The sequence below is a fragment of the Leguminivora glycinivorella genome, chromosome 11 (assembly GCF_023078275.1).
Source record: "Leguminivora glycinivorella isolate SPB_JAAS2020 chromosome 11, LegGlyc_1.1, whole genome shotgun sequence".
Taxonomy (NCBI): domain Eukaryota; kingdom Metazoa; phylum Arthropoda; class Insecta; order Lepidoptera; family Tortricidae; genus Leguminivora; species Leguminivora glycinivorella.
In genome coordinates, this window is record NC_062981.1 from 22,538,834 (window position 1) to 22,566,195 (window position 27,362).

At 43.7% G+C, this 27,362-nt stretch overlaps 3 protein-coding genes across 9 annotated transcripts in view; 1 reads left to right on the forward strand and 2 right to left on the reverse strand.

Moving 5' to 3' along the window:
• Positions 1-6,909, reverse strand: part of LOC125230930 (protein transport protein Sec31A) — a 53,120-nt gene extending 46,211 nt beyond the window's left edge. For all 6 annotated transcript variants that reach the window (XM_048136223.1, XM_048136225.1, XM_048136220.1 and 3 more), the window contains exons 1-2: positions 6,830-6,909; positions 6,458-6,678 (exon numbers count right to left, since the gene is read on the reverse strand). In XM_048136223.1, the coding sequence (XP_047992180.1) occupies positions 6,458-6,660 (203 nt within the window). In that variant the 5' untranslated portion in view covers positions 6,661-6,678; positions 6,830-6,909. The remainder of the gene's footprint in view (positions 1-6,457; positions 6,679-6,829) is intronic.
• Positions 1,276-5,347, reverse strand: LOC125230931. The gene is made up of 2 exons (XM_048136227.1): positions 4,182-5,347; positions 1,276-1,629 (listed from the first exon to the last, which is right to left on the reverse strand). The coding sequence occupies exons 1-2, from the start codon at positions 5,289-5,291 to the stop codon at positions 1,522-1,524; spliced, it is 1,218 nt and encodes a 405-aa protein (XP_047992184.1). The 5' UTR covers positions 5,292-5,347; the 3' UTR covers positions 1,276-1,521.
• A 319-nt stretch (positions 6,910-7,228) lies between the features above and the next one.
• Positions 7,229-27,362, forward strand: part of LOC125231099 (trichohyalin-like) — a 61,942-nt gene continuing 41,808 nt past the window's right edge. For both annotated transcript variants that reach the window (XM_048136445.1, XM_048136446.1), the window contains exons 1-10: positions 7,229-7,431; positions 7,743-7,902; positions 8,356-8,531; positions 8,968-9,171; positions 9,675-9,795; positions 10,418-10,588; positions 11,012-11,133; positions 18,400-18,543; positions 19,534-19,633; positions 20,094-20,188. In XM_048136445.1, coding sequence (XP_047992402.1) covers positions 7,747-7,902; positions 8,356-8,531; positions 8,968-9,171; positions 9,675-9,795; positions 10,418-10,588; positions 11,012-11,133; positions 18,400-18,543; positions 19,534-19,633; positions 20,094-20,188 — 1,289 coding nt within the window. In that variant the 5' untranslated portion in view covers positions 7,229-7,431; positions 7,743-7,746. The remainder of the gene's footprint in view (positions 7,432-7,742; positions 7,903-8,355; positions 8,532-8,967; positions 9,172-9,674; positions 9,796-10,417; positions 10,589-11,011; positions 11,134-18,399; positions 18,544-19,533; positions 19,634-20,093; positions 20,189-27,362) is intronic.

The following is a 27,362-nucleotide window of genomic DNA, read 5'->3' on the forward strand; positions in this document are numbered from 1 at the left end:
CCCTGGGAAAAGCCAGGGTTCAGCATCAGCTCTATCTTAGAAACTGCTCACCCAATTAACAAGGCGAGTTGGATGACGAAAACGGCTTATTTTTATGTTGGCAATTAACGTTTTCAATGTGTAATGATAACGGTTAATTGTATTGATTTTCGGCCAACACTGTATATTTACATGCATACATACATATTTACATATTTATATATTTATATTCATACATACATACCTACATACATTCATACGTACGAACATACATACTGATCTATGGGCGACGAATGCGACGATGATCATTTACCATCAGGCGATCCATCAGTCCCTTGTCTCCCAGTTAATTAAAAATAATTTCTAGCCGTGTTCTACTTCTATCCAACGAAAACATGTTTCGTTGCAAAATTAAAAATGGGGCGCATAGTGCGGAGTGGCAACAGCGCATTTTCCTTCCTGTTCTTACACTAGCTTAGATTCATAATCCTGTCTCTTTCACGCAAGGCTCGACTACGCTTCAACAAAAGGGAAAGCCTTATAAATAGCGCTTAAAATAAGGGTAACCCTTATTAAAGGCTTGCAAGCCGTATCGGATAGCGGTAAGCCAATGCACAGGGCTAGCTTTATTGTTTTGCTAAGTTTTTTGTAAGGGCTAGTCAAATGAATGGGCTTGCAGTTCGAAAGGGAGAGTCTCTCGATTGGGTCGTCCTTACGTTAGGGATTCCCAATGAAAGGCTTGTAGCGCGGAAGGGGTTGTCCGGTCCCTGGTGGATAGGCTACTTTTTGTCTCTTTCTAACAGCAGCAGGACATTTTGCTCTACAGGCTGCATTTTTCAACTAATTCTAATGAATTTTTGTAAATTCTAAGTAAATGAAATACTTTTCTTCTTCAGAAAAAGGGTACAATAAGGGTCTTAGGTTAATAAAAATACAAAACCTTCACCTTCTTCTGCTGTTCATAAACAGCATGCAAATTTATAGGTACATTGTTAATGATGCATTAACACAATAATCTTAACACTTTCGAAACCGGGCTCTACGCGGCGCTACGACATTTTCGCTACATACGGGTTTCCCCATGTAATCGGCTACGCTTCTACGAGCGGTGTGCCCGACAGTCGGGTTCTTGGTAGCGAAAGTGTTAAATTACATATAATACAATTGTACAGAATCCAAAGTGGCGGTGGTACTTATTCAAATATTCAATTAACAGTAACTACATTAACACTTACTTAGGGTGCTCGCCCACAGGGGACACAGTTGCTCGGCGACTTCGTATTTGTATGTGTTACGTACGCGTGCTGGCTTGCTGGCTAGAACCGAACTGGGGGTACCCGCAGATCATCATGATCTACCCACATGTCAATATATAACATGCCTTTCCCTCAGGATAGATGACACTTCACTATATTTCGAATTTCTGTTTTAAGTCCGTTACACTACACTGTCTATTCACTTAATCTATATTGTTCACTTATACCCTACACATGCTTTCATAGTCTTTTGGGATTATTATAGTATTGGTAACTAATTATCTAACTATTGGCTATCTGCATTATAGTGAGCATCATCTCCACTATCAGACTCTATGTCTGTGCTACCATATTCCTGGAGAGCTATCTTCTTCAAAGATGGTCTGTCGGACGGTGGGCTTTCACTCGACCGGGGTCGTTTGTTACTGATCAGTTCATTTCTTGACACTGAATCATTGGAATCCCGAACTACACACTCTTCTGGACCTTTAACCCCAATCATCTCTGCCCACTGGCTCGGCGGGGGAATTCTTATTGTGCCAAATCCCTCATCGTCTCCCCCTTCTTCCACTTGTTTTGATTCTTTACCCTTACTTGACGATTGCATTCCTACATCAGTCTGTATTTCTTCTTCTCTTTCACTCCTAGTAAAACCTAGCATCTGGTTAACATGTCTAATGAATATTTTTTTTTCTTGTTTAATTTTATATCTTAACACTCCAATCCTTTTCACTATTATTCCTTCTAACCATCTAGGCCCCTTTCTATAGTTCCTGAAACAGACTGTCTCTCCCACTCTGAACTCTCTCACTCGTTTTGTTTCATTTTCCTGGATATCTTCAGTCTCCTTTTCTTGAATAGAAAGGGGTGAAGCCTATCAAAGTTAGTCCGAAAACGTCTATTGTTGAGGAGTTCTGCAGGTGTCTTACCGGTGACAGAGCTAGGTGTAGTCCGCAACCCATACAATATCTTATGCAACCTGGTTGCCCATGGGATATGTGACATCTTCTTTAACTTTAATTTCAAGGTCTGTACCGTTCTCTCTGCCTGGCCGTTAGAAGCTGGATGATATGGAGGTACTAGTATGTGTCTAATACCATTATTTTTAAAATACTGACATATCTCTTCTGATGCAAACGCTTTCCCGTTGTCACTCACTATTGTGTCTGGCAGCCCTTGTTCAGCAAATATCTCATCTAGCTTATTAATTACCATACTTGAACTCTGGTCACTAACTATTTTGACTTCTGGCCATTTTGAGTAAGAGTCAATTAGTACCAAGAAGACTTTGCCCATGAAAGGTCCTGCAAAATCAATATGCAACCTAGACCAAGCCTTTGGTGGCGTAATCCATCTATGAGTCACCTTGGCTGGCATATTCCTTACTTCTTTACAAGTTTGGCAATTCTGTATCAAACTCTCTATATCTCTGTCAAGTCCTGGCCACCAGAAATAACTTCTTGCTATTGCTTTGGTGATGACTATGCCATCATGATTGCTGTGCAGCTCTTTCAGAACACTTTCACGCAGTTTCAGAGGCACAATTACTCTACCTCCCCACAATATACAGTCCTTGTATTCTGTTAATTCATCTCTCCTTACATGAAAGTCTCTATATTTCTCTTCAACTGTACTTGGCCACCCATTCCTAATCCAGAACATCACCTTTGCTAACACACCATCAGTTTTACTCAACTTAGCTACCTCTTTAGCTGTCATCTGTAATTCAACTGGTGTCTCATTGAGGAACAAAACATTTACCTCTTGCAGTTCTTCTTCTTTTTCAGTACTTTCAGGTGCGGGCCATCTACTTAGTGCATCAGCATTCCCTATTTTTTTCCCTTCAACATATTTTAACTCGTAATCGTATGAGTTTAGCAATAGTGCCCATCTCAACATCCTGGGTGAAATCACATTAGGTATCGGCTTCTTCGGATCAAATATACCCAAAAGCGGTTTATGATCCGTCTGTATGACAACCTTACGGCCAAAGATATATGCGTAAAATTTCTGTACCGCAAAAATAATTGCCGCAGCCTCTTTGTCAATCTGCGAATAATTTCGCTCATGAGAGCTCATCGTCCTGGAAGCAAACATGATTGGCCTCAGGGAGCCATCCTCCATCCTGTGTTCCAGAACCGCACCCAAACCGTACTGCGAGGCGTCACATGTAATAACCACTGGTTTCTTTAAATCATAATGCACTAATGTATCCCCCGCAGTCAGCATTCTTTTTAAGAGACTAAATGCTTGTTGGCAATTTGGAGACCATACCCACTTGGCTCCTTTCAACAGTAACTTGTACAGTGGTTCCGCTACTGTTGCTTTTTGTGCTAGAAATCTGTCATAAAAATTCAGTAATCCAAGAAAAGCTTGCAACTCCTTTACATTCCTTGGCGCTGGTGTCTCCATTATAGCCTTTATTTTGTCTCCACAAGGATGCAACCCATTAGCATCAATCATGTGTCCCAGAAACTCTACACTTGCCTTCCCAAACTTGCACTTCTCCTTGTTGACTCTCAACCCTGCTTCCTTCAGGATTTGTAAGATGCGTTGAAGTCTATCCCTGTGCTCCTGTATTGTGCGTCCAGTGACCACAATATCATCTAACAGCACCGCTGTTCCCGATACCCTCGCCAATAAGTTGCTCATCATGCGCTGAAATATCCCAGGGCAGGCTTTAACCCCGAACGCTAACCTCTTACATCTAAATAGACCTTTAGGAGTATTCAATGTTAGCAATTTTGAAGTAGGTTCATCTACAACCACCTGGGTGTAAGCTTGCTCCAAATCTATCTTACTGAATATTACCCCACCTTGCAACACTGCAAAAGCTTCGTTCAACGTTGGCAGAGGATAAGTATCAGTCTCAGTAGCCATATTCACTGTCGCTCTGTAATCCCCACAAAGTCTGACTTTCCCGTTCTTCTTAATAATTGGAACTATTGGGCTGGCAAACTCCGAATGGCTCACAGGTTCCAACACATCTTCTTCAACCAATCTGTCAATTTCTTGTAAAACTCTTTCTTTAATTGCAAATGCCACGGGCCTACATTTCAAAAATTTTGGTTTCGCATCAGGTTTCAGAGGTATGGTTACTACTGGCCCGGTGTATTTTCCTAAACCAGACTGGAAAACTTCTTCATATTCTCCCAATAACGTATCTATACCTGCATCTTCTATCCGTACGTTATTAATACCATGAATGCCTATACCCAAATTTGGAAACCAATCCCGGCCTAACAAATCTGGTCCGTTGCCTCTTGCAATCAGCAAATTTAACTTTGTATGTATATTTTTAAATTTTACATCCACTTCAGCTTCTCCCAGCAACTCTACCTGATTTTCAGTCCAGGTCGTCAACCTAACCTTTGACTTATCCAAACTTGGCAGGTTACCATTCCAAATTTCCCTCGCTGTACTCTCTCTCAACATGGTATATGCTGCTCCGCAGTCGACTTCCAAGTTTACTAATCGACCATCTAATTGCACCTCCGCATAAAACGGAGCCACCACTTTGTTTGACACCCAGTTACACAAGACATCCTCATACAATCCATTAAGTCGACTTGATTCCTTCGACTTACCTTTGTCTCGTGTATCCGAACATACCTCTGCGATATGGCCCATTCTTTTACATACATAACATCTACTATATCTGAACCTACAGAAATTCCCATGTTTTTTGCCACACCGCCAACAATCCTTATTCTCCTTATTCGGTTCTAACGGTCTTGCTTTAATTTTATTAACTTCCATTGGCTCATCCCCGCTAGTTGTAGCAGGCGCCACGCTAGAGGTCGCCGTCGTCGCCGACGCCGCCATAACTATCACTCCGGCGTCCGCCGTTTCTGCCGTTAACGCCAATTTTACCGCTTGATCGAATGATAACGTCGTCTGCTGCAACAACTGCTTTTGGATATCCTTATCACGAATGCCACATACTAAGCGGTCGCGCAATGTGCGATCCAGATCGGTAAAATTGCACTCTATAGCCAATTTCCGCAAACTAGCCACGTACTCTTTTATATTTTCAGTGCCCGATTGACACCTCATATGAAACTTATACGATTGCACTATTTCATTTTGTTTAGGATTAAAATGATCGTCTAACACGGCCTTTATCTTTTTTGGCGAAATTAAAGATTCTACCAAATCATATAAATCACGACCACATACCGAAAAGAAATTCGCTTTTTTTAGTTCATCCCTTTCAATACTATTCGCGAGCAAACAATAGTCGAACCTATTCACGTAGTTTTTCCAATTATCTTTGTCCATATGAAATTCACTAAATTTTACCGCCATTTTATTCACAACACTAAATCAACACTTTTAAACATTCAAACACTATGTTTAAAGCACTTTTAGCCTATTTTCGAATTAAATCCCGTCGCCAGAATGTTACGTACGCGTGCTGGCTTGCTGGCTAGAACCGAACTGGGGGTACCCGCAGATCATCATGATCTACCCACATGTCAATATATAACAGTATGAAAAGTTGCGTCGCCTCGTATGCGCACTTTCATGCTAGCCCATAGACCGATGACGTGAGCGACAAAAAAGTCCCCGCCAAAAGTTGCCCGTGTGCGCGCTCTCTTACAGAACAAAGCATTCAGAGAGCGCGCACACGGGCAACTGTTGCCACTTGCCGGCGACTTTTTTGTCGCGACCATGGCCTAGTATGAAAGTGCGCACACGAGGCGACGCAACTTTTCATACGAATACGAAAGTCGCCGAGCAACTGTGTCCCCCGTGGGCGCGCACCCTTACTGCTTACAGAGCAACAGATTCATAATGCTAGTGTTGTTTGTAAATAAAATGTGCAAGTAAAATAATTTCCCAAATAATATAAGGTATTATACACAATATTAGATTTAAAGGCTTAAATCTAAAAAAACTAAAATTTTTATATTGTTCTTAATGCATGCTTTGAATAAAGTCCAATTCATTCATTCAATATTTTATTAAAATTAGACATAATAACAGTCATTCAACTACATATTGTCCAGTCAAAATCTGTCTACAATTAAGCATATAAGCATTGCTGTTACATCAATAAATTTGAATAAAACCAGATGCCTCATAACCAAGCACTTTTTCCAAGAATTTATTCATGTCATTGACCTTTTCAAACAAGATATTTGTCTGATAAGAACAGAAATTTCAATGTAAAAGAGAGTGTGAACAGAATTTTTTGCAAGAAAATCGAAATAACTCACTTATGCTGCGTTTGCAGACTGGCTTTAAGTTCCAAATCGAGTCCAGAGTCTTCCAAATTCAAAGAATACAGTTCCAACTGTGAAGAACTGCTGAAGGACGCGTCGACCTGCTGCGCCGCCGAGCCGGCCGCCAGCAGCACCGGCGTCTGCTCCGCCGGCGACCAGCTCACGTTCACCGTCCGCTTCAGCTCCTTGATCTTCATCCTCGCTCGCCAACACCGCTAAAACAAACCAAACACAACCAATTACTTCAAACAATTATGTCACCACTTTTATGACGATGAAAACTACAAAACTATAACTGTAGCTTATATCTTAAGGATTGTTATAGGTTTTTGATGCAATAAAAAATATCACTTATGTGAAACTTACGGTATTTAGATGAGAAAAATAAAATATTTATCATAAAAACACCGAGTTGGCAGTTCCAACGTGGCTGACGTAAATACGGGTGTCAAATTGACAGCTGGTTTGGAGATTTGTCTTGCGTTTTGTTACTGCGTGTATTTAAAGTATGACAGACATTTTTTAGATCTTGGTTAATAAACGGGTTTATTGTGAAATATTCTCAGTGAAACAGTCAAATAAAATGCTACGTTAATTTTCTAAAATATAACGAAATGGGAGCCATTTTTTCGGTTCACGCCAAGTTCACGCACACTTAAAGTGCGAATACTTTGCTATTGAAATCACCTAGGCAACTTGGGCAACAGTACTTATTTTTTGAGTTTTTGATTTCCATAAGCTTTATTTTAATTATTTTCCAAATTAGATAAATTAGTAGTATTTTTGATGGAACCTGCTTGCTATACTTATTAACTATGGCTATTTTCCTCATAGAAAAATTGTTATGTCAGTGATCTATTGACAAAAGAAAAGAAGTAAAAATAAGCAGCCTATGAACTTTTAAGCATGTACAAAATATCACTGAAGTACTTTTAAACGTGTGACTGAACATTGATAAATAAAGCAGTGTAAGTTAAGTACTCTTTTACTTTTTTGCCACAAGAAATTTTACTTCGAGAGTCGGGCTACTTCGAAAGGAGTTTATTAGATTTAGCCATTCGGTTGCCAAAGACTTACAGCTGAGAGGGAAGGAGAAAGTTAGGAATCAGTATAAAAGTAACCCCTGAAGTTTAATATAGCTCGTGTAGATGTAATCGCGCTAACAGACTACCGCGCCGAGTCAAGGCCAAGGCAAGGTCACCCATAAAACACAGCAAAAATATTTAGTATAGGCTTACGGTATTGGTTCCTAGGTAGTTAACGAATAATTTATTTCCAGAACCATGCCGCTTGTATTATCTCAAGCGGAGTTCGACAAGCTGGTCTCATGGGTGGACGGTAGTCGAGAGAACAAGGATGCGGCGCGCCAGAGCGAGTACGTCAAACATCTGAACGATCAGAGCTCCTGGATGACCCGCAAGTGGCCCAATTCATTCGAGGTACTTAATCCGACTACTCATCCCAACACAGGTCATCAAGGTCATAGTAACCTTAGACCGGCGAAACTTTTTTGTGATTTGTGTCCATCTGTGTGGTTCGAACTTACGATCGGCAATGAGTCTATAAGCGCTAACAGACTACCGCTCCACACCAAGGTCAATCCAGGGTCACCCATGAGGGAGAGCCAGAAAAAGATTATCTTTTTCGTTCTCACGTATGTGACCTTGGTGCGTTATAAAGAGTCTGATACGCTTTGATCATAGTTAGGGTTAACCTTAATTAGATTTACGGGGTATTTTATGTATGCTATTATAGGATAGGTACTTTCTGAAACAGTATTACAGTAGCTAAGAATTGTAAGAAACAACATATACTCATACTTACTTAAAGATGACATTTCGTTAAGGTCAAAGCACTTCTCATTCCGGTAATATGTCTTTAATGTCTTTCAGAATGTGAACAAACGCAACGAGGAGTTGCGGCGTGCCCGCGTGGAAGCAGCCGAGCAGGCCAACAGCAAGTTCTACAAGAAGTACATGCGGCAGAAACGCGACGAGCAAGCGAGACTCATGTACAGCGCGCGCGACACCATATTCAAGAATAAGGACGCGCCGAAGATGTTTCTCCGGTAAGGCCACGCCGAATTTTACGAAGACTCTTAACTTTTATACGGAAGCGGCCAAGCAAATCTTGTCACTAAAAAGGAGCGAAATTAATTTTCTATGGGATGATAAACCATCGCCGCCCTTTTTAAAATTTACCGCCTTTATCAGTGCCAATATTTGCTTGGCCGTCTATATTATGTGAAAACAATATAAGTAAGAGAGGGTTGGATTAGTGGTTCTACCTCTAAAACAACGTTTTAGTTTTGTGTCCATTAATCGATTTCGGATGCCGGAACGCCCAGAACTTTCCGCTGTCATCCTGCTAAAATAAAGTACCCCCATTTTCTCTTCGTCTCAGCGGAATGTGTCAGATGCACGAATATAGGTATATCCATTGTCCATCAACATGAAACACTCATTAAAATTTAGAGTTAAATAAATTTTATTCCGCTATTCCAGCGCAGTAATAGAGACATGCGTACAGAAAGAGCGAGAAGAACAGCTCAAGTTCAAAGCCGAGCGGAAGCGAGAAGAAAAAGAACAGAAGAGAAAAGACGACGAAGAGATTCACCGCCGCGCGGCGGAGTGGCACGCTCTGATGGCTACGAGACGCCAGCGCCGTTTTGAAGCTGATAAACAACACCAGAAGGAGATTCTCGAACAGTGAGTAGTATTGCATTCTCCAGTTTCAGTGTCTGAATTAAGTCTTTTATAACTATTATAAGATGTGCGCCATTAATTCAATTCTAAGAACATAGGTACTCGTACATTATCGTATCTGGCCGAGGTGGTATTTGGCACAAGTAGTAATATAATCAGTAACAAATTCCAAAGTAGCTAACAAACCACTCACCGCAACCTTGGTATTTTTTTCACGTAGAAACAAATAACTCTTACTCGCTCTCTCTTACAGGATACTACGTCGATAACTTTGTGTTAGCCGGTGCGGTCATGTGTTGCACTATAACAACTACATCACACCGCACCAAGGTCACCCTTGTGTGAATGTGTGACCTTGATGCAGTGCGGTAGTCTGTTAGCCCTATATGGTAACGTTTTATTCAAGCCGGGGCTGCTGAGTTTACTGGGAGGAAGTCAATTAGTGTGAGAATGTCCTAATTTTTTTAATAGCGCTATAGGTATTATATTTATTATTTTTTAAACAGGGCGCACGAAGTGGCCGAGAGACAGCGCACCGAGCACGAGACTGAGCTGAATTACCAGATCATAGACAACATAAAGGCCGACGAGCAGATGGACGCGCTTCGCGAGTTTCAGCACAATTTCGTGAGTTCCTTCTTACATTTGCTCAAGATTGCTGAGGGTAGCCGCCCACACGCCCACCCGGCAACTTCGTGGTCACAACACATGTAAGTGGATGAGAATGAACGAAAATGAATCTTTCTCATCCGCTTACATGTGTTGCGTACGTACACGGTGCACATTTTGACGACCGGTCTGGCGCAGTCGGTAGTGACCCTGCCTGCTACGTCGCGGTCCCGGGTTCGAATCCCGGTAAGGGCATTTATTTGTGTGATGAGCACAGAGTACCCACAACACAAGCCTTCTTGAGCTTACCGTGGGCCTCAATCAATCTGTGTAAGAATCTCCTATAATATTTATTTATTTACATACATTCATACTGCGCGGTGTAAGTTTGTTATAAGTGTTATTACTAGTAGAAGTGCTATACTGTGCTTACCTGGCCGGGTCGCCATGTAATATATGCAGGACCTAGAAGATATGAGAGCGGGGAGAGTAGAGTGGAAAGACCAGTGACTACATTAATAAACTCCTTTATTTTATTTAACATGTCTCATTTATACATATCGGTTTTCGCTTATAAAATATCAATATGCGTTTATGTTGTATTAAAACAATTGCCACATGACAATGGCGCAATTTTCAGAACATAGCCGAGAAAGCACGCATCCTCGCAGACATGAAGCAGTCGAAGGCCGAGCTTGACGCGCGGCGCGCCGAGGAACAAGCTCGGGACCAGCTGGACGACAAGCTCATCGCCGTGCTCCAGCGGTCCCGGGCCAGGACACAGGCTATGAGGAAGAAAACTGAAAAAGACGTGAGTAGGCGAGATAGAGACAGCAGTACTGCTCTGATGCTTTCACTCTAAGCAGTCTAAGCTACTTGAGAGGAGCTAGCCCGGAAGTCCCGAGATCAGCTAGGCGACAATATTCGACGACGACGGCGTCACGGCATCTCTTAGACAATATTTTCAATTCTCACTTTTTGTACATATTTTTAAAGTCGCAGAAGCTTGGTTTTCCTAGGCTAGCGATGCCATCATGTAGCGGCCGTCTTGATACTTTCCCGATCATTCAACCAGGTTGCACAGGCAGCTCGTTTCGAAAATTACTTCATCTAGTTCACCTCCCTTATTTAACTGAGCGATTTACACAATGAGTAAGTAGACAAGAATAGGGATTCTTTGTAATTTGCAGAGTAGGTGGCAATGGTTTTAGTTTGTGACGTTTGTGACCAACAGACTCGTGACGAACAACTCCGCGTGTTGGAGATGAACAGCAAGCGTCTGGCGAGCGGCGAGAGCGCGCGTGCAGAGAAGGAACAAGCCAATCTGGAGGCCGCCATCCGGGAGAAGGAAGCCGTGTAAGTCTGTTCCCCTGTTCTTCCCAGTGTCATCGTACGTTCCAAGGCATTTCGAACATCCTTCGCAGGTTTATTAATATGGAGGAAATGCTCAGACATAGCCTCGCTCGAGCGTTTTCCTCATTCACCCGAGGTTTTGGATTTTCCATCAGTAACTCAATGACTATATGACACAAGTCCTAAGCCGTCGGAAAGTCTTGCATCAGTCTGATTCAAGGACCACGACTTTTGCGTGTTGAACAGCAAGGCTGTAAGACTTGTAAGATGTAGAATTGTAGAGTCCGAGCGGACAAGGAGCAAGCCAATCTGGAGGCCGCCATCCGGGAGAAGGAAGCCGTGTAAGTCTACTTATTTAAAGGCACTTACGGGTCGAACACGGTTGATAATAGTTATATGTTTTACAAGGGGGCGAACTTGCTCCTACTAGTCATAGGCTAGTTTCCTACTAATCAAATCAGCTTCTTTTTAAGAACTGTCAAAATGATTTGCCAATGGAATTACTATGAGATAGTAAGGAGTGACGTCACGGTCAATTCATTTACTTTATATCTTTCTTTTTGACTTATTATGTTTAAACATAACTAATTAACTACTGTCCATGTTTTTCTTCTAATTATGTGGTGCTTTATTTCGTGCACTGCATAAAATATTTTATTTTAAGTGTAGGAAACTAGCCTATAGTGAGACCGTAGCAAAGAATATAATACTCACTAGGAGAAGAACGCCAACTAGTGGCGGTCTCAATCAAAGTCCAACGGAAATTAATGGAACTAAAATTGACAACCGGTTTAGCGCATGAGCGTGGTTAAAAATAAGAATCTTGAGCGTTGTGAGGGACAAACGCACCGTACCGGCGACCTTGGAGTTTGTCCCGTAATATGTGGATGACCTTGGTGCGGTATGGTTGTGTGTTAGCATTGTTCTGTAAGAGCGAACGTATGTTAGCACTTCACTATGAATTTTTTTGCACTGGCAACATCGTTAGTTGGCGGATATAAAAATTCCCAACCCGCATTTGTGCCATTAGAAAAAATATATTTTCTTTCTACCTGCCAGTGCCAGTGCTGCCACGGATATCTATTCTCGCATTATTGTACTCGTAGTTTGTGAATATTATCCTGAGCAAAGTAGTAATTAGAAGAAGTGTGGTATAAGTAATAAGAATAATAAAACGAGAACGAATCGAGGAAACAAGCCAAATCACTGTAAGGCTCATTCAGCTCATTGTCATAAAATATCGTTGAGGAACTCAAAGTAAGTAACATACATTTTCTTGCTAAGAACTATGGCTGCTAATGTCATGATTGAAGTATTAAAACAGCTCCAACGAGATATAACTGACCAAAAGGATTACATGCGAAACTTGCATGTCATACACAGAAATATAAATGAAAAGTTTAATATAATGTCTGAAAAAATGACTGAGTTAGACAGTAAAGTAGACAAGCAGCAATTAACGTTAGAAAGGCTCGAGCAGCTGGTTTTAAAGAACAATGAGTTACTATTTGGAAATGACCAGGCTGGAATCAGTATGAGTGACTTGGCTGTCCTGGCCAACAAAACTGGGCTTGACAAAATGGCCGACTTAGTAGATCAACCAAATCAATCTGCGGAAATTGAAGAAACGAATCAAAATTCGTCTATAGTTGAAGGGGAATGTAATTACAATAATGATAATATTGATAATAAGAAGAATGATGGGATTCATGCAGATAAGGATGAAGAAGTGATTTCCAACGAGGTGATAGAAATAATAGACAAAACTGAAGCATACAAGCAAAAGATTTTCCAGATATCTCCACATTCAAGCACAGAAGAGATCGCCACTCTGGCCGCAGACTTGAAACAAATTATGTATGATGTAAGGGAATTAAAGGATTTCTTCATAAAAGAGACAACAAAAATGAAATCTTCTGAAGACTCTGAAACGGCAGATAAAATAAAAATAGACAAAGAAACTCCTATTTCTAATGAAGAGACTGCTTCAATATCTCCAAATAAAGTTTTCACTGAACAGATCAGTCAGCTTGAAAGTGACATAAAGCAAATCAAATTAGAGATTAGTGAAATAAGACATTTTCTGAAGGAAGTAACAACAAGGAGAAATGAAGAAGACAAAGAAGCTGTGAAGTCTGCAAGTTCTACCAGGGAACAAGAAATAGTCCAGATATCCCCTACTTATTTTAGTGCTAATCAGATCAGCTTGCTAAATGCTGCACTGAAAGAAACTATAGAAAAGTACCAATCGGCTAGTGTGCTTCCTGTTATAGAAGTTGTTCCAGGGCCTGCAGAAGACCATCATATCATCAAGGAACTATGTGATGGTGTACTTTATTTGAATCGAAAAAACCATCAACAATTTTATTTTAGGCTCGGAGTAGGTGGGTTTCAGAGATCCGTAGTGCAGGATCTGATCACAGATTATCCACATATGTTAGTGAGAGATGTTATTGAACATGTGCTGAGATCTCAAAATGAATGGCAAGATTTTATTGACAATCACCGTTGGGTCATTCCATTGTGACGGGTGGGATATTTATACTCTTTTTTGCCTACATTTTGCTTTATTTCTGCCAAACGGCAACAATTAGCGTATTAAATATGACATTATCAATTACTTGAATAATCAATGCGTACTGTACCATCAAAAAAAATATGAAAATGTCATTATTATTATGAGAAATTGATGGTATAAGAAGTGTGACGGGTGGGACTTCAAAGTGCCTCTCCTCTCCGACTTGACTTACACAATTCGCAATTGGTAAGAAACTACGAAACTTTTGTTAAACAACCATTTTTTATTTAATTCCTGATATTATATAGATTAGGTATTAGTATAATTTACGCAAATAACTCGTAAAACAAAAATAATTTTGCTTCTCAATGCTTGTGACGGGTGGGACAGCGCTTTGTGACGGGTGGGACGAGTAACATTTGAGTATACAAATATATGAAAAATATAAAGACAGTTCGTTTGTATTTACTTTAAATCAGCTCTTTTATTAATTATTTAATGTTACAAGTAATAATTTCAGTAGTTTTCTTAGAGCATTAAACCAAAAAAAATATTTTTTCAACTTGAATTTTTAAAGGTTCAGAAAATTGTCAAACCTTGTCAAACAGTCTATTACCACATACTTTTATCAGTGGGTCAGAAATAATGTCAAAAATTTTACCAGTTTTAATGAAAAAGACTTCTTCCTGACTCATAGGCCTCATTGCATTCATTGTGTTCTAAAAAGTAATACCACAACCGAATTAAGCAATATTAGACATATAATTGCTTTAATATAACCCAGTTAGGTTTAACTAAACTTAAAAGAAGGATTTTATACTCATTAACTCAAGTTTTATCAGATAACCCATTTTGCTCACCCGTCACTGTGACGGGTGGGACCTACTTTGAAAAGCATTAAAAGTATACTTTTATTCACAAAAGCAACGCGTTTTTTAGCTAAAATAACCAACCTCAACCTAATTGTTACTTTCACAAAGTAAGACATCAAGAGTTTAGATACTTTTAGGGTAAACAAGAAAAAACTTTGTTTTATTGTGACGGGCGGGACGTGAGTTACGCATTGTGTAGACGCCCAATAAATCCTAACCATGAAACTTAATTTAAATTTACTTGCCACTGGTTTAAACAGCTTTAAATATATTTTCTTTTACACATATCACTTTCTCCATAATGTTTATTAAAAGCGCGAAATAACGCTGCCAACTTAGGGTATATATATGCCACCTTAGACAACTGGTGCTAGGGGTACGTTTGGACACATATAAAATGCAAAAAAATGTCATAAAAAGGAAAAACCCATTGATTCATAAAATTAGGCATAATGTTCTATTCTCTAGATGTAGATTTAAATGTAAATTAAGTTATTAAATTTTTATGCCTGTGGTGTCGGTTTCGCTGGAATGACCCTTTAGAAAGAGACAAAAAGTAGCCTATATCACTCTCCATGCCTTTAACATCATCATCCTGCGCTATCCTGGCATTTGCCACGGCTCATGGGAGCCTGGGGTCCGCTTTGACAACTAATCCCAAAATTTGGCGTAGGCACTAGTTTTACGAAAGCGACTGCCATCTGACCTTCCAACCCGAAGGGTAACTAGACCTTTATTGGAATTAGTCCGGTTTCCTCACGATGTTTTCCTTCACCTAAAAGCGACTGGCAAATATCAAATGACATTTCGCACATAAGTAAGTTCCGAAAAACTCATTGGTGCTAGCCGGGGTTCGAACCCGCGACCTCCGGACCGAAAGTCGCATGCACTTACCGCTAGGGGCGCTAGGCTACCAGCGCTTTCCTCTCCATGCCTTTACTAAGATAGAAATAATTGCTAATTATACTTTTAATACGAGTAGATGTTATGATTTCGTAGCTGATTAAAAGAAATACATTTTATAATTTTTGTTTTATTTAATTTCCATCTGGGGGCGCGGTAGTGCCCCCGCCAAGTCGGGCAAAAAAAGCGGCACGGTCGTACCATCCGTTTCTCGAAGCAATTCGGGCCAGTTTCAACCCCCTGTTACTTCGTTGTGGATATAACCAGAAGCCTGAATTTTCAGCAACCAAGCAGGCATTGTGTAAACACTGTATATTTCTAATTTCATGTGATTTGAACCAGTAGTTGAGGAATATTAACTAGCTGTGTCGCTTAACTCCAAAAGCAAGCAACGCACTTTTGAAGTTAAGCGACATACTGCTAGTCTCTTAATTTTATCACTTTCTGACTTCTGACTGACCGATCATCAAAACTCCAAGGCACTTCTAGCAGACGTGGAAGCTTCAAAATAAGATCACCAAAAAACCCAAAAATGTTGCAATTTCGGTCCAGGGTTTCAGATACACCAACTGCATAATAGTACATTACGATACAAGTGCGTAAAAAAGGAAGTTCGAAACGAGTGGCGATAAAATAAAACACGACCGAAGGGAGTACCTTTTCGCACGTGTATCGTAAGACTTTTTCAGTACAGATGGCCCTCCGAAGTTTCGACACTTTCGACCTGGTATATAATGAACCAGTGGTTAATTTCTTGTAAGGGCGAAACTTCGAGTAAGGGCGAAACCTATGATACACGTGCGAAAAGGAAATTCGTACCTCGTGTCGATTTAAAACAGGATCGCAGGGGTTACTAACACTCGGTTTGAACTTTCTCTTTGCCGCACTTGTATCGTAATGTACTATTGTAATCTCATATCAACATATAGGGTTACAATGTTAGGTACATTTGCAGTGAGTGGCCCTCTGAAGTTTCGACCTGACAAAAAATTACCCACTTCTAGCACTAGTGCGATAAAAAAGCACCATCTGTACTGAAATAGTACATTACATCAGAGTTTAACACTCTTACGGTAGATGTCGCTACGGGTCCCATTGACCTTAGTAGTGGAAAATTTCGCTGGCTTGGTTGAAGTCTTGGTGGCTCAGTTGGCAGAGCGCTGGAGTATCGATCCAGAGGCCGTGAGTTCAAGTCTCACCCAAGGCAGACATTTTCCACTTTTAAATTTATTCTAAGCCTAGTGGCATCGATTGCAGACGTTTCTGCTAATCAGAAGTTAAAAATTTAGCATGGTTAGCGCATCGTAACTGGTGAATTTCCAATATGACTTGGAACTCCGGTTGCCGTTTAAGAAGTTTAACACTCTTACGGAAGATGTCGCTACGGGTCCCATTGACCTTAGTAGTGGAAAATTTCGCTGGCTCGGTTGAAGTCTTGGTGGCTCAGTTGGCAGAGCGCTGGAGTATCGATCCAGAGGCCGTGAGTTCAAGTCTCACCCAATTTTCCAAGTTTTCCACTTTTAAATTTATTACATCAGAGGCCGGGAAAATGAGGATTTCCGGCCAAGTGGGTATATACGGCCGGATAGGGATACGAGGCCGGGAATCCGTTTTCACGCCGAGGCATGTATAGTGCTTTTCTCAAACATACAATGAAATAAAAAAAAATGCTCTAAAGGACAATATTTTATAAAAAAAAGTTACTTTGCAGGCCTAGGCCTAAAAAATAATATGAAATCCCTTTACAGTCCTCTCGAGTTGTTGCGCCCAAAAAGCGATACTTCCCAGCCCATTTTAAGGAACGTAAAGACAATATTTCATTGCATGTTTGAGAAATAGTACATTACGCACTAATGTACTATTCTATCTATATATGTGTATATCGTCACCACCGCATCACACTGGCTTTATGTCTTACTCTTTTCGCGTGCATGTAGCGCGCCTTTGGAACGGTCTTCCACTAAGTACATATTAAAAAAATGCTCCAAATAAGTTCGCTTTTAAGATATCTGTACGTTCTTTCTTTGCTGGTAGAATCAAGGGCGGCTCACTCCGCGATCCTATCGCCGCGCTACAGGTACATGCCGGCGGCCGCGAGTTCGCGGCCTACTCAGGGGTGGCGCGCATTCTCATGGAACGCACGTTCGCACATTCTAATTGTTACTTTACGTCGCGAGTTTTTTTTAAGTTTCATATGCGATGTCCGCGTGTGGAATGGCTAATAAAGCTTAGTTAAATAGACATCATGAATAAAATAGCACAATTTTACATAGATCTACTATTGATTGAGTCCCACGGAAAAGTTCAATAAGGCTTGTGATGTTGGGACACACAAAAATATATAAATGCTGTATATATACCTAGAAAGTACCCAAGACATGAATATAATAGTATAACATTTTTTGCAAATATTAATTCGTTTTAATCTATAGGCAACCCTACCGTCCGACGCTGCGCACGTGCGGCTCGTTTCTTTGTTAGAATTTTGTAGGCATTTTAAAAAGCGGCATTTCGTGAACATCAAAGCAGTGGGCCTTCTGTACTTGTACTATTATATATTCTGTGGTAGAATGAAGGATTCCTAAACTCTGTCAAACAAGTCTGTCAGTAAATAAGAACAAAGAAAACTATTTGCATCCTTTTCTTTAGGGTGCTAGAGAAAAGGATACCTATAGTTTTCTTTGTTCTTACATTACCTACATGCATGTATTTACTGACAGACTTGTTTGACAGAGTATAGTTGTTTTTATATATGTATGTATGTTTGTATTTTTAGAAATATATATGTAGGTTAACTATGTAAAGTTTTAGTAATATCTAATATCACCGCCCACAATATCTGCATTGCCTAAAGGTTGACTGGTAGAGAATGCTGTCTGGCATTAAGTCCGCCTTTTGTACTATAAGTTTTTCTTCCTTTGTGTACAATAAAGATTAAATAAATAAAAAAATATATTTTTTTTATTTTGTCACCAGCGCCGAGGCGAGACGACGCAAAGACAAGGAGAAGGAGGCGCGCTTCAGACGAGAGAAACAAGAAGTGCAGGACAAGTTCCTCGCGGACGAGGCGCGGCGGCTGCACGAGCTGGACACGCAGCGGCAGTGGGAGATGATGAACCGGTGAGTGACCGAGAGAAACAAGGAGTCCAGGACAAGTTCCTCGCGGACGAGGCGCGGCGGCTGCACGAGCTGGACACGCAGCGGCAGTGGGAGATGATGAACCGGTGAGTGACCGAGAGAAACAAGGAGTCCAGGACAAGTTCCTCGCGGACGAGGCGCGGCGGCTGCACGAGCTGGACACGCAGCGGCAGTGGGAGATGATGAACCGGTGAGTGACCGAGAGAAACAAGGAGTGCAGGACAAGTTCCTCGCGGACGAGGCGCGGCGGCTGCACGAGCTGGACACGCAGCGGCAGTGGGAGATGATGAACCGGTGAGTGACCGAGAGAAACAAGAAGTGCAGGACAAGTTCCTCGCGGACGAGGCGCGGCGGCTGCACGAGCTGGACACGCAGCGGCAGTGGGAGATGATGAACTGGTGAGTGACCGAGAGAAACAAGGAGTGCAGGACAAGTTCCTCGCGGACGAGGCGCGGCGGCTGCACGAGCTGGACACGCAGCGGCAGTGGGAGATGATGAACCGGTGAGGGACGCGGCACACGTGAGTGACCCGGCACACGTTAGTGACCCGGCACACGTTAGTGACCCGGCACACGTTAGTGACGCATTGTGCACGAATGACCCTCTCAGCTGAAAAACCTACAACTGAACGATATCTCATAGCTAGTTTAAAACATTAAAGAAAAAATGGAATAATTCACACCTCCGGCAGGACCCGAACCAGCGACCCATGGCTTTGCCGGAGCCGTCACTCTCACCAACTGAGCCACGGAGGCCTGCTGGATATGTGCAAATTTATCCATGCCTTCCCATTCTGAAACGCCTTAGTGCGTTTTCACATTATCCGATCGGATGTCGGACCGATATCCCATACCATTACCGGCGCCATCTTGGATTTTTTCTATTGAGATCCTTCCGACATCCTATATCGGATCGGATAATGTGAAAACGCACTTAGGGTGGCGTATTTTATAATTTTATGTTATGTTTAAGGTTCAAGAACCAAGAGTTGTACGATGATTATAAGGAAAAACTACGCCAAGAGAAGGCGCGCAAGATAAAAGAGTTCAGAGAGGACACCCTCAGGCTTTGGGTGAGTGACGACATATACAATTGGTGCCTTAGGAATTGAACCCACAAATAGCGAGTAAGCGATGAGCTATCGGCAATAGAAACGAACAAAGGAACTATCCTTTGTTCGTTTCTATTATCCGTATAGCGACTACGCTATACGGATAGTCGCTATACGGATAGTCGCTATACGGATAGTCGCTATACGGATGGTCGCTATACGGATGGTCGCTATACGGATAGTCGCTGTACGGATGGTCGCTGTACGGATGGTCGTTATACTTATTTTTGACTCTAACAATGCAAAGTAAACCATCCTAATTTGACTTAACACCAGTTCGTCACTCAGGCTTCGTAATGCATAGCATATATTCCAGGATTTCTCCAGGATCCCATCATCAGAACTGGGTTCTGATAAAAATGGGACCAATCTGTATGCATATACATTCACCAGTTCACGCACAAATGTCATTGTGTTCCAGAAAGAGCGAGACGAGCGCGACGCTCGAGAACTGGCGGAGACGCGCTACTTCTACGGAGAGCTGGCCGAGCGGAAACTGCGCGACGCAGACAACAGGTACAGTACACACATTACGATACAAGTGCGGAGAGAGAGCTGGCGGAGACGCGCTACTTCTACGGAGAGCTGGCGGAGCGGAAACTGCGCGACGCAGACAACAGGTACAGTACACACATTACGATACAAGTGCGGAGAGAGAGCTGGCGGAGACGCGCTACTTCTACGGAGAGCTGGCGGAGCGGAAACTGCGCGACGCAGACAACAGGTACAGTACACACATTACGATACAAGTGCGGAGAGAGAGCTAGCGGAGACGCGCTACTTCTACGGAGAGCTGGCGGAGCGGAAACTGCGCGACGCAGACAACAGGTACAGTACACACATTACGATACAAGTGCGGAGAGAGAGCTAGCGGAGACGCGCTACTTCTACGGAGAGCTGGCGGAGCGGAAACTGCGCGACGCAGACAACAGGTACAGTACACACATTACGATACAAGTGCGGAGAGAGAGCTAGCGGAGACGCGCTACTTCTACGGAGAGCTGGCGGAGCGGAAACTGCGCGACGCAGACAACAGGTACAGTACACACATTACGATACAAGTGCGGAGAGAGAGCTGGCGGAGACGCGCTACTTCTACGGAGAGCTGCGCGACGCAGACAACAGAGGGCGTAGCCGAATGGCATTTCTGCCACGCGAAACGCCACCAGAACGCCGCAGAAATGCAGTCTGGCTCTGTCGCGCCAATACGCAAGAGCGATAGAGATAGATAGCTACGAAAGATATATTATCGTGAGCGTTTGTGCATTTGGCTACGCAGCCAGGTCGGATATTGCGAAGATTACACTGGTAGTTCACCTAATGGAAAGTATGAGGGTGCCAGGCAACCGACATTGTTTTCATGTGGCGCACGACTCAGTGTAATTGCCGCATGCCGCTAAAAATCCATTGTGTATATCCACTATAGTGTTATTTCTAATAGAGATGCCGCCAATATTAGGCAACTATACTCTGTCAAACAAGTCTGTCAGTAAATAAGAATAAAAAAAACTATATGCATCCTTTTCTTTAGGGTACTAGAGAAAAGGATACCTATAGTTTTCTTTGTTCTTATTTACTGACAGACGTGTTTGACAGAGTTTAGCAACTATACAGGGTGTAACAAAAATGGTGGTGATCCGTTTAAGGGCGTATTCAGTATCGTATTCTCATCAGGAAAAAGTAGGATAAAAATTTTTTTTCGCAAAAAAATTTTTTATCTTTGTATGGAGATTCGACCGATTCGCGCGGCCCGGCTCATACAAAAGTGAAAATTTTTTTAGCGAAAAAAAAATTTTCTTCTACTTTTTCCTGATAAGAATACGATACTGAGTACGCCCTTAAACGGATCACCACCATTTTTGTTACACTCTGTATATCCGGTATTTGGCCACTTTGCTGAATATCGAATTTTGATGAATACCGAATATCTGTAACGCCGTGGCTTGCGTGGGCGACGGTCGCGCGATGGTCGCGCGACGGCGATGCGACGCATACGAAATCAAACCTTATCGATATGGAAGTAGACGATGCGATGAGACGCGACGGCCCACGCAAGACACGGCGTAAGACTTTTATACCTGACTAAAATAAAGAAAAAATCTAGAAATATACCTCAAATACCGCATATATTGCATTTGTATTCTCTGTTTTGCCTAAAGTTTGACTCTTATGCCATGTAGCATTAAGGCTGGCGTCCACTAAGGCGGAATTACGCCAGGCTTTAAGTTCGCCTTCTAAATAAATACATTTAATATTAATAGGACAATCTTACACAGATTGAATGAGGCCCACAGTAAGCTCAAGAAGGCTTGAGTTGTGGGTACCCAGACAACGATATTATATAATAGGCTACTTGCCTCCTAGTCAAATCAGCTTCTTTTTAAGAACTGTCAAAACGAATTTGAACGACTTGCTAATATGGAATTTATATGAAATCGAATTGAGTGACGTCATGGTCAACTCGTTACTTTATAATACTTTATATATTTCTACCTGACTTATTAAATAAAAATTGGATTTAAAAATAACTTCCATCCATGTTTTTCTTATAATTATCTCATGCTTTATTTCGTGCATGGTATAAAATATAAAAATTTTACCTTCCAATAAAATTGTTATTATTTTGCCTGGTATATCCGAGGTCTTATATAGAGAGAGTACGTCGTAGACGTCGCATCGGACCGATAGATGGCGCCATCGTTCGTTGTAAGTCGCTCCGGCGTCACACCGCCGCGATGTTGGTAGTCCCGTTTTCCCCACCTGCAACATAAGGCTCCTACGCGCCCCGGCCCGCCACCAGCCACCCTCATTGTTGAGGAGAAGTGCCGACGGTATATTAAGCCTACCAGGAAGGCATCACTCAGACCTCGGATATACCAGGCAAAATAATAACAATTTTATTGGAAGGTAAAATTTTTATATTATTTGTGCCGTTTGTATATCCGAGGTCTTATATAGAGACCTGTTTATTATCTCCTGGTGGCGAGTCAGCTGGCGCGCAAGCCTTTGGTAGCCCTATTGGCATAGCATAGAAGAATAAGTGAATCGGTTGTTGAACCGATTTGACAGATGTATCAGTCGAAATCGCCTTCGATCCGCGAATATCTCGGTGCCAGAAACGCCTAAAGAGATTTTCGTGATGACGTTTAGCTTTAGTCAGCGAATAGTTAGAGAAATGACATTATTATACATTGTAGGCGAGGCTGACTTGAACAAGATACAAAGACCTTAGATACACTTTTATTATTAACAGACACGTTATTTTATCAGGTTATTATAAACCCAATTTCAGACACAAAGTGTGGAAATTAACTGTAAAAGTAGTGTAACTATCTGTACTGTAGCAGGGTAACGTAATTGATACTGCTTTTGTCAACCCTTCGTAAAAATTATCTAAATCAATATTAGCTTTGATATGACTATTTAAAGTCCAACGTCTTACGTCCATATCAAACACAGAAAAAGGTCATCACTCACGCGCCCGAGGGCTATTTGTTACGATACTGGTATTTTCGATCAGACTATTTCGCGTCAAGCGAGCGCGGTTACAAGCGAGACTCCTGAACTCTGAACTCTTTTTAGTGAGGGCATTTGAGGATACTGATCGCTCGGTAAAACTAGCCTAGAAGATGAAAAGTACGAGCGCTGTCGATTGCTACTACACTGGACGGAGGTATCAGTCGATTTCTTCAAGTCAGTCATTGACTCTTAGGGTAATCCATTACCTAATCCAAAACCCGATGCGACGGATTTCTACTTCGTGCAATGAAGGTCGACAGTGTAGACTGAGAGGTGACGTCCGTGTCGCATCGCTGGTGGTTGCTGAACACGTCGTGGTAGCAGGTCAAGGGGTGAATTAAAACACCGCCACACATGCGCGCTTTGAGAGCGTAGGCGGAGCGCAATAATGGCGGTGCACCGCACAAACGCTGGCGTTGCGCCCAGTGGGCACTAGCGGGAACTAACGAGCGCGGATTGCGAGCGCAACGCGCGCGGGACGCGAGCGGAATGCGCGCGCATTCAGCGCGCTGATAGCGTAGCGTTAGCGAAGCGGAATGCGCTTTATGTGTGGCGGAGGCTTAATACGTACCGTTGTACGGCGTAATGCAGGGCTCTCGCAGACGAAGAGGTACGATGACGGGCGAAGCAGAAGAAGGCGAGGTCACCGAAGGTCACTTACTTGGCTCCCAGGGGGTGCATACTGACCTCGTACGACAGTCTGTTGGAGTCAGCATGGTTACTGTCGTAGTTACTCGTAACCGAAGAGATGTAGTCCTGCCATCGTACAGCATAACATACAACCGAACTGTGCATAGCATATAGTGCTATGCGAACCTTAATCCGGCTGCATGTCACTTCAGTCGCCAGCGCCACCGCCTGTTGAAGATTATTTTCCATCGGAAGAGCTTTACTTTGTACAATATTCCGATTATTTAAGGTCTTATCGGGCTGCAAATGCAAGCAAAACAGGAGCGATTGGCCTACAGCTATCGGCAGCTGTACGAGGTAATGCTGGAAACCAACCTCCCTCTGTAGACTACGAAAGTTGTGAAATTGATGAAATCAGGTTCTACGATCGAATCAAGCTCTATATTAATTCAGTATAGTCGAGCCAGATGATAACTACTGAAGTCCTCCTGAGTTCCTGGCCCCTTTCGCTTTGAGCTGGAATCTCAAGTTCACTAAGGCGAAGCGGGTTTATTTTTCCCAATTTGTTTATTAGAGGCTCGGCGAATAAGTTAATCTCTCGAATGGACAGGGGGCGCCACAAGCCTCCGGGAAATCGTCGTGTACTTGGAACCCCCGCGGCCAGATTACCGATCGGTTTTGGTGTCCGCCCGGTAAACAGACGCACGCTCAGGATGCAGCACGCTGGCTCGAATTCAGATCTGGACATTCTGAAAGAGTTTTTTTTTTTTTTAATTCCGCAAACCTTTACGATGTCTTTGACCTACACAATGAGCGACGTACAGGAATCACAGGGTCGTCTCGCGAGGCGCCTCTCCGATTAGATAGCTCGCGAACATCGTCAGGACACCCTCGCAGCAGTGCGGCTCCTCGTCCGGTTATTGACGTCTTACCTCGTTCAACTATGGGTGGCCAAGCCACGTTAGGACGTAGCATCTTTAGAATTTATCTGTTCTCACTTCGGCGACGGAGGAGTCATTGGTCAAAATAGAGTGTAAATTCACGGGAACTGGAAAGAGAAGAGTGGATACCATAGTGTACGGGATGTCAGCTGATAGCGGCGCCCGGCGTCACATTGGAGGGCAGTATCAGCCTGGTCAGCAACAGAGTCTGCAACGATACCGTAGCAGACGGAGCCCGGATATGGTCGTGGCACCATTGTAGGGGAAGACAGTGCTCGCGGTGAGCGTGACATCTTAGGCGCGACGGGCGTTATCAGCGTGGCGGCTAGCAGTACCAAGGGACCACATCAGCAATCTTACCAGCTTGTCACTGCAGCAGACGATGTTACGTTCGGCGGTGAGATTGAGACGGCCGTCGTCAGCTCGAAAGGCGTCTTCGATGCCCCTGTCGCGTCACGCAGTATCGTGCTCGGTGGCCCTCTCGAGGTCGCCGCCGTCAGCGCGGGAGGCACCGGCGCCAGCATGACAGTCAGCTACATCGGTGAACAGCATCAACAGAGTTCGCGGCGTCGTCACGGCAGACGCGGCAGGAAAATTAGCGACGCCTTCGCGGCAGCCGCAGTATTGCGCTCGGTGGCGCGATGAAGGTCGCCGCGTCTGCAATCTTACCTCGTGCGATCGAGGCGACATCAAGGCGCCAGCATCAGCGTGTCGGCCGACGACACCGGTGGAAAACTTCAAGTAGCTTGCGGCGTTGTCACGGCAGACGCAGCAGAAGGATTGCGACGCCTGTGCAGCGGTTAACAGTATTACGCTCCGCATCACCACTGAGGCTTGTCACGGCAGACGAACACTCTGCATCACCATCGAGGCGCCAGCATAAGCGTGGCGGCCAGCGATACTGGTGGACAGCTTCAGCAGGGTCGCGGCGTTTTCACGGCAGGTGAGCGCGCTGCATCACCATCGAGGCGCCAGCATAAGCGTGGCGGCCAGCGATACTGGTGGACAGCTTCAGCAGGATCGCGGCGTTGTCACGGCAGATGAGCTCGCTGCATCACCATCGAGGCGCCAGCATAAGCGTGGCGGCCAGCGATACTGGTGGACAGCTACAGCAGGATCGCGGCGTTGTCAGGGCTGACGCACGCTCTGCATTACCATCGAGGCGCCAGCATAACCGTGGCGGCCAGCGATACTGGTGGACAGTCAGCAGGATCGCGGCGTTGTCACGGCAGACGAACGCTCTGCATCACCATCGAGGCGCCAGCATAAGCGTGGCGGCCAGCGATATTGGTGGACAGCTTCAGCAGGCTCGCGGCGTTGTCAAGGCAGACGCACGCTCTGCATCACCATCGAGGCGCCAGCATAAGCGTGGCGGCCAGCGATACTGGTGGACAGCTTCAGCAGGATCGCGGCGTTGTCATGGCAGACGAACGCTCTGCATCACCATCGAGGCGCCAGCATAAGCGTGGCGGCCAGCGATATTGGTGGACAGCTTCAGCAGGCTCTCGGCGTTGTCAAGGCAGACGCACGCTCTGCATCACCATCGAGGCGCCAGCATAAGCGTGGCGGCCAGCGATACTGGTGGACAGCTTCAGCAGGATCGCGGCGTTGTCACGGCAGACGAACGCTCTGCATCACCATCGAGGCGCCAGCATAAGCGTGGCGGCCAGCGATATTGGTGGACAGCTTCAGCAGGCTCGCGGCGTTGTAGGCGGGGGCAGAAGGTGGCCGCGCTGGTAGCCTGCATATTGACGACAGATCACTAACGGCGCGGCGCTCGCGTCGGGGCAGCAGCAGACATACTTACAGCGTCGCACGCGACGCCTATGTGGCGGCCACAACGTTGTTCGGCGGCACCGCAGAGATGGCCATCGTTAACGAGGAGGCAACTTCTACGCAACTTCGGCGGCGCCGACGCGGCGGACAACACTGCCGCGGTCAGTGGCGCTATCGCAGCGCTACAGTAAGTTCCGGCGCCGACACGTGGTTTGGGGCCTCCGCACCGAATCGGAAACCGAACATGTTCTTTCTAAAATAATATGAATCTGCTCACCCATTCGTCGGAGAAATTCAAACCTCCTTGGAGCGCGGTATTCCTCCACCGCGCCCGCCGCCGCCGCCGCCGCCGCCGCAGCTCGCAGGTCGCGCAGCCCGCGGTCGCGAAGCACGTGGTCCCCGGAGCACGTGGTCCCCGGCGGAGCAACTTACCTACGTTACCGCTTATATTCTCGCGCGAAACTTTTAATACGCGGATAACACTTCCTACTTTAGTCTCGGAAATGCGAATAGTTTAAAAAGAAAACTGATTAACGGTAACGATTTTTGCAGCATGGAACTTTCTTACAAAAAAGTGGGTAGAATCATAAAGCACCGCTCGTTCATTTCTATCGTGAGAACCCCGAAAGACGAATAATGATCGCTAGCGAGGCATAATATATCTCATTATTCAAGAAGAACGAGCGTAAATTAAAAGGGAAGAAAGAATTGACGGTGAAAATTGAAATTGAAAAATTTCATAATTCCGAAACGTTATAAGCCACTTTTTAAATAAAAACACGAATAACTCTGGTTTGACCAGGAGTAACAAGGAAATAGAAACT